The sequence below is a fragment of the Nanorana parkeri genome, unplaced genomic scaffold (genome assembly GCF_000935625.1).
Source record: "Nanorana parkeri isolate BGI_ZX_2015 unplaced genomic scaffold, ASM93562v1 scaffold1142, whole genome shotgun sequence".
Taxonomy (NCBI): Eukaryota; Metazoa; Chordata; class Amphibia; order Anura; family Dicroglossidae; genus Nanorana; species Nanorana parkeri.
The window spans coordinates 175,303-181,862 of record NW_017307410.1 but is presented as its reverse complement, the minus strand read 5'-3'; the positions used below and the strand labels follow the sequence as shown (position 1 = coordinate 181,862).

At 46.8% G+C, this 6,560-nt stretch overlaps 1 protein-coding gene across 1 annotated transcript in view; it reads left to right on the top strand.

Moving 5' to 3' along the window:
- Positions 1-4,627, top strand: part of LOC108796627 (zinc finger and SCAN domain-containing protein 2-like) — a 4,928-nt gene extending 301 nt beyond the window's left edge. The window contains exons 2-5 of the mRNA XM_018568127.1: positions 2,487-2,601; positions 2,900-2,983; positions 3,233-3,328; positions 4,293-4,627. Of these exons, the coding sequence (XP_018423629.1) occupies positions 2,487-2,601; positions 2,900-2,983; positions 3,233-3,328; positions 4,293-4,627 (630 nt within the window). The remainder of the gene's footprint in view (positions 1-2,486; positions 2,602-2,899; positions 2,984-3,232; positions 3,329-4,292) is intronic.
- The last annotated feature ends 1,933 nt before the right edge of the window (positions 4,628-6,560 follow it).

The following is a 6,560-nucleotide window of genomic DNA, read 5'->3' as shown; positions in this document are numbered from 1 at the left end:
GTTTTTGGCAAGTGTTACCCCCCCCCCCCCCCAGAAGGCTTGTTTAGTCTGGTGGGGTATAAAATAGAGCAGGAGGGAAGGAGGGAGACCATTTTGTAGTATACATTTTGGTTAGGAGAGTGCAGGGGACAGGAATAAGTAATGCAGAATGCAGGGGTCAGTACTATACAATGCACAGTGCAGGGGGCCAGAGTAATTAACATGGAGTGCAGGGGTGAGTAGTGTGTACCGCAGAGTGCAGGGGTGAGTAGTGTGTACCGCAGAGTGCAGAGGTGAGTAGTGTGTCCCGCAGAGTGCAGAGGTGAGTAGTGTGTACCGCAGAGTGCAGAGGTGAGTAGTGTGTACCGCAGAGGTGAGTAGTGTGTACCGCAGAGTGCAGAGGTGAGTAGTGTGTAGTGCAGGGGTGAGTAGTGCAGATTGCAGAGGTGAGTAGTGTGTACCGCAGAATGCAGGGGTGAGTAGTATGTAGCGCAGAGTGCAGAGGTGAGTAGTGTGTAGTGCAGGGGTGAGTAGTGCGTAGCGCAGAGTGCAGAGGTGAGTAGTTGTACCGCAGAATGCAGGGGTGAGTAGTATGTAGTGTGTAGTGCAGAGGTGAGTAGTGTGTAGTGCAGAGGTGAGTAGTGTGTACCGCAGAATGCAGGGGTGAGTAGTATGTAGCGCAGAGGTGAGTAATGTGTAGTGCAGGGGTGAGTAGTGTGTAGTGCAGGGGTGAGTAGTATGTAGCTCAGAGTGCAGGGGTGAGTAGTATGTAGCTCAGAGTGCAGGGGTGAGTAGTATGTAATGCAAAGTGCAGGGGTGAGTAGTATGTAACACAGAGTGCAGGGGTGAGTACTATGTATTGCAGAGTGCAGGAGGTCAGTAGTAAGAAATGCAGGGGTGAGTAGTATGTAACACAAAGTGCAGAGGTGAGTGGTATCCAATGCAGAGTGCAGCAGTCCAGAATAATTAACACAGATTGCAGGAAGTCAGTAGTAAGTAATGTGGATCGCAGGGGTCAGTAGTATATTAAACTTAGTGCAGGAGTCTGTAATATGTAAAGCAGTGTGCAGGGGTCAGGAGCCCAGACAGTGACCACTTATGTGAAGAAAAACAAATGGCAAATGCACTCATCAACTTATTACCAGCTTTACAGCGCTGTACACATGGAAGGGCCTCATACAGTACAACAGCAAGTTTTTTGCATGCTGGCTGGTGAGTGTGCTGGGAAACTTTTTGCTATTACTGTATAAAGTCCTTCCAAGTGCGCTGTAAAGCTGGTAACAAGTTGATGAGTGCGTTTGCCATTTGTTTTGCTGGACTGATTTGATGCAGTGACGCATGGGGGGGGGTCTCAGCTGCCGTTGTGATGTGTGGGATCCCTTGTGCGTACCTGTGCCTTTTAAGAGAGGTTGGGCTTCCTCCTGACAAACCTGCACCCAATTTTATCTTCTGCCCCCATGTGCTCCAAGATGGAGACTCTCATAGGTTAGAGTTAGGACCGCACTATATAGAGGTGCCTTGACGCGGCTGTGCGGCATTCACAGATTCTGCAGAAGACGTGTATCTAAACCTCTGTTTTTAACCTTCGCGGTGCGACAAGTTTTTTTTGCATGCCGGCTGGTGAGCGTGCTGGGAAACTTTTTGCTGTTGCACTTATGTGTAGGACCCAGAGTAGACACATATGTACTCTGACATGCCCCCTGTGTCCAACAGCCAGTATCCCCCTGTACATAACTTGCCCCCTCTGCACTGGATAGCTTATGCTATTAGTAGTCCATCAATAACCTACATCTGCATCACATGTTGTGGCTATACAATCACTATAAAATAAAAAGAGGCTGTTTTCTGAAGTATCCTAGGGCTTGGTCTGCTTCTCCACTCTGCAAACTCGGGCTGAAGGCTCTGGTAGGTGAGACATGTTTTATACTGGCCTATTATGCTACTATATATATTTTTACTTTTGTATTCCAGATGCAATTTTTTTTTTTTTATTGATTTATGACAATGTGAACCCTACAGTCCATCTGTGATTTTACATTTTGAAGTAAAAAAAGTAAGAGCATTTAGAAGGAGAACAAGGATCTGTACAAGGACGTCATGATGGAGAACCGGCCGCCCCTCACATCACCGGGTAAGAGGAGACTTTCATTTCTTGAGTATTGAGGATCCCCCTAGATACACACATCCTCTGATATAAAGACATAGAAACAATGTATTCAGTCAGTGTGTGTGTTTCCTACAGATGGATCCAGGAACAGGAATACCCCAGAGAGATGTCCCCGTCCTCTGTATTCCCGGGATTCCACACAGGAACATCAGGAGATCCCTCAGACCCGTCCTCTATATTCCCGGGATTCCTCACAGGAACATCACAAGATCCTACGCTGTTATCAGGTAGATGAAGTTGAGGTTCTTTTAGAATGATATATTGTATCTTTTTTGTAGATTCTGTTAATCTTACTTTTAGACAATACAATGTGTTTTTTTTTTATTTTTGTAATAATCAGTATAAAAAGTTGAATCACATTAAAACTGAAGTGAAAGAGGAGGCAGAAGAACAGTTTGAGAGGGGTGATAAACCTTGTAAGAAGGAGGAGGAACATTCTCCAGAGATCAGCACAGGTGAGGAATAAACACTAAATCCAGAGAAGACTCCCAGATTCTCCTTGTTCAGTCACTACAACAATCTCTTCTTCTCCCCCCTCCTCTGTCAGTAGACAGTAATGGGGGGACGGAATGTGTCTAGTGGGGGGAGTCAGGATCCATCAGCATCTATTAGACTCCGGGTCTCATCATCACATCACATCATGTCATTGTGTGTTACCATCCCAGAGACGTGACCAGTCTCCCCCCACACACACTCTCTGGGGTCTCTCATACATCTCAGTACAGGGGGCTTCACTCTCATCTTTATTCACAGACACTCAGAGTGATGTCAAAGCTGAGGAGGAGAAAGAAGGGGGCATGAAGATTAAAGAGGAGAAACTTCCAGAGGTCAGCACAGGTGAGGAATAAACACTGAATCCAGAGAACACTCCCAGATTCTCCTTGTTCAGTAACTACAACAACCTCTTCTTCTCCCTCCTCTGTCAGTAGACAGTAATGGGGGGACGGAATGTGTCTAGTGGGGGGAGTCAGGAGCCATCAGCCTCTATTAGACTCCGGCTCTCCTCCTCGCATCATGTCATTGTGTGTTACCAGCCAGGACTTATTCTGATACATCTCAGTAAGCTTCATTCTCAACTATTCGCAGATCCCGGACACACCATTCCGAGAAACCTCAAAGCTGAGGCGGAGGAAGAAGGACATGTGAACACAAAAGAGAAAGCTGTCCTAGAGATCGGCATGGGTGAGTATTAAACAATAGACCCATAAAAGAGTCACACTTTGTTTTTATGGGCATTTAGGGGCTCATTAAACAAACACCACATATATACAGTGGGTCAAAAAAAGTATTTAGTCAGCCACCAATTGTGCAAGTTCTCCCACTTAAAAAGATGAGAGAGACCTGTAATTGGCATCATAGGTAGACCTCAACTATGAGAGACAAAATGAGAAAACAAATCCACACAAATCACATTGGCTGATTTGGAACTAATTTATTTGCAAATTATGGTGGAAAATAAGTATTTGGTTAATATCAAAAGGTCATCTCAATACTTTGTTATATATCCTTTGTTGGCAATGACAAAGGTCAAACGTGTCCTGTACCCCATGCGCAGTAGCAGGCCGAGGGCCAATCACACGGGCGCTGTGAACACAGGAGACGTGGGCAAATCCGGGAGAGCGGTGTTTCCCCAGCTGGCCGAGGGACCAGTACGGTAATGACTGCTGCTAAGGATCTATGTGAGGGGAATGATTTGTCTGCAGGGTGGGGGTCGTGTCGCCATATTATCAGATTTGTTTGCCCGGGTCGACGCTGATTGGCTGGGTAGCCGGCTTCCCGTCCAAACAGCTCTGAGCCAACTTCCCGGCTTTATGTTCCCTTGCGAAACTGCCGGTCAGCGGAAATCTCCCTCTGACCGGAAGTTCCAGTATCGGGAAAGGTATTGGAGCATTTGGGTGAGTCGGTATCGGCACCCATACTAGTATCGGTAACGGTGGATATTGTTACTTTTTGCGCGCTTAAAGTGCCTGAAGGAGTCGCCGAAGGAGGTTTCATCGTGGCACCAGGAAGTGGATTTGGTGTGTGCTTCTGATATGTTCATTTTTACCATTTTCTTTTTTTATTCTGACATCGCTGAACTACACGGTGCCTTTATTTTTGCTTGTAGGTCTGCTTTGTCATTGTCATTCCTCTTCATCTCTTTCAGATGGAAAATACAGATTGCCAAACGTGGAGAAACATCCCACTACATTTTTCAATGGAAAAATCGCAGGCAATGACGTCGGGGCCCGCGTTTCGGAAGCAAAAGGCCCCGCGCCAACCCACCAGCCGGCCTCCAGGAAAAAGCCTTTTTTGTGTTGGGAGTGCGGGAAATGCTTCAGCCGAAGGTACGCTCTCACCGAGCACCTGAGAAGTCACACGGGGGAGAAGCCGTTTTCGTGTTCGGAATGCGGGAAGTGTTTTTCTGTGAAATCCAATCTGAATGTCCATAGAAGGACTCACACCGAGGATGAGACCTCTTCTTCTTCTAGTTCTGAATGAGGAAGACGGTTTTGTACGTGGTGGATTTTAGCCACACATCAGAGATCTCATTCGGGAGTATACAAATGTTTTAAATGAGGACAAAGTTTTTGTTTAAGAAGTTATATCTTAAAAGACACGAAAGAGTTCATATTGGGTTGAAGGCATACTAATGAGCTGACTGTGGGATGTGCCTCACCCGAGGAGCAAGTCTTGCTGCATATCAAGAAACTCACAACTCCGCACACAGCTACTTCCTCATGTCTCACTGGCCCCTCCCCTTTTAGATTGTAAGCCCTCGGGGGCAGGGTCCTCCTTACCATCATGTCTTGAATTGTGATGTCTTGCTTATATTGTAAAGCGCTGCGCAAACTGTTGGCGCGCTATAAATCCTGTATAATAATATTAATTTTCTATATTGCTGCTCCTAGTCCGGGAAAATGTTTTATCAGGAAATTAAAATGGAGCTTTCAGTAACTTTACTGTGAAGGAAAAAAAAATTCCCCGACGTCGTATATGGCAACTGAATGTTTTTTCAAAAAAACTCTCAACCTTTTATCATTACGAAATTTGTCTCGAGCTTCAGTCCGGTCACTTTGTCTACCGTGAGATGATGTCTTCTGCTGCCGGCAGGAAGAAGCATGTCCTCGGCCTCCTCCTTTCCCAATGATCAGACTGTGCATAGTAACGCCGTAGCAATGCTTGAGGCTGCAGCAGTGACTGATCTGTGTCGGACATTTTATGAACTGCACGTGCGCCACGATTGTGTCATCTCTGAGCTGGCATCTCCGGGAAGTAGATGTTGACCCTCCTGTATGATGCCTGATGCTTTTTGCTTCGTTCTGAAACAGGTGAAGGCCTTGTCGGGGAGAGTACGGTGATGTCTCTGTGAGGTAACAAATACCTGGAAGTGTTACGCTGACATACTCTATATTGCCAAAAGTATTGGGACAGTTTTGGGATCCGTGTTGCCCAGTGAGCAGGTCTTGCTGTGAAAGAAACTCTTGGAACGTTTTCCATATTGCTGTTTTTAGGTCCAGGAATTTTTTTATTTTTTTTTACCAGGAAGTTAAAGTGAACCTTTCGGTAAGTTTACTGTGTGAATAAATCCCTGATGTCACAATATACGGCAACAGTAAATTCCTGATGTCGCAAAATTCGGCAACAGTATCATTTTTCAAAAAAAAGCTTCAACTTTTTATCATTGATTTGAAACCATCTTGAGCTTTAGTCCAGGGACTTGCCTTAGGCGGAGATGATGCCATTAGTCTCCTACAGGCAGGTGGAAGGATTTTATCACGTACCTGACTGGAGACTCAGCTGAGAAGGGGACTGCCCGTGCACCTCTCGTCCCTCACCTCTGGAAGTAGTGACAGGGATGTAAGGACGGAGCGGAGCACAGGTGCCGATACTGGTGGCTGGCCGGTTCTTGAGGAGGCGCTTGAATGCGTTGGACCAGCCGGTGTGTCGGCAGGACCTAGATGACACCGGAACCTCTTAAAACCAGAGCAGGCAACAGGTATGAGGCCTACGGAGCACTGGCTGGATATAGTTGCTCAGGGTACTGATGGAGCGATCCACCAAAGTGGCAGACCAGGAGGGAAGTCAGGTTGAAGCCGAGGTCATACACAGGGAGCCGGATCTTGAGGTGGCGAATCACAGATCAGGAAACGTAAGCCAGAGTCATACACAGGGAGCCGGATCTTGAGGTGCCGAATCACAGATCAGGAGCAGGGTCAGGAAACGTAAGCCAGAGTCATACACAGGGAGCCGGATCTTGAGGTGCCGAATCACAGATCAGGAGCAGGGTCAGGAAACGTTAGCCAGAGTCATACACAGGAGATCAGAGAGCAGAGGTACCGAATCAGGAGGAGGAGGCGGACTAAAATGGTCACAAGCTGGGTTCATACACAGGACGTCGGCATACTGGAACAGAGTACAGGGCACACAGGGA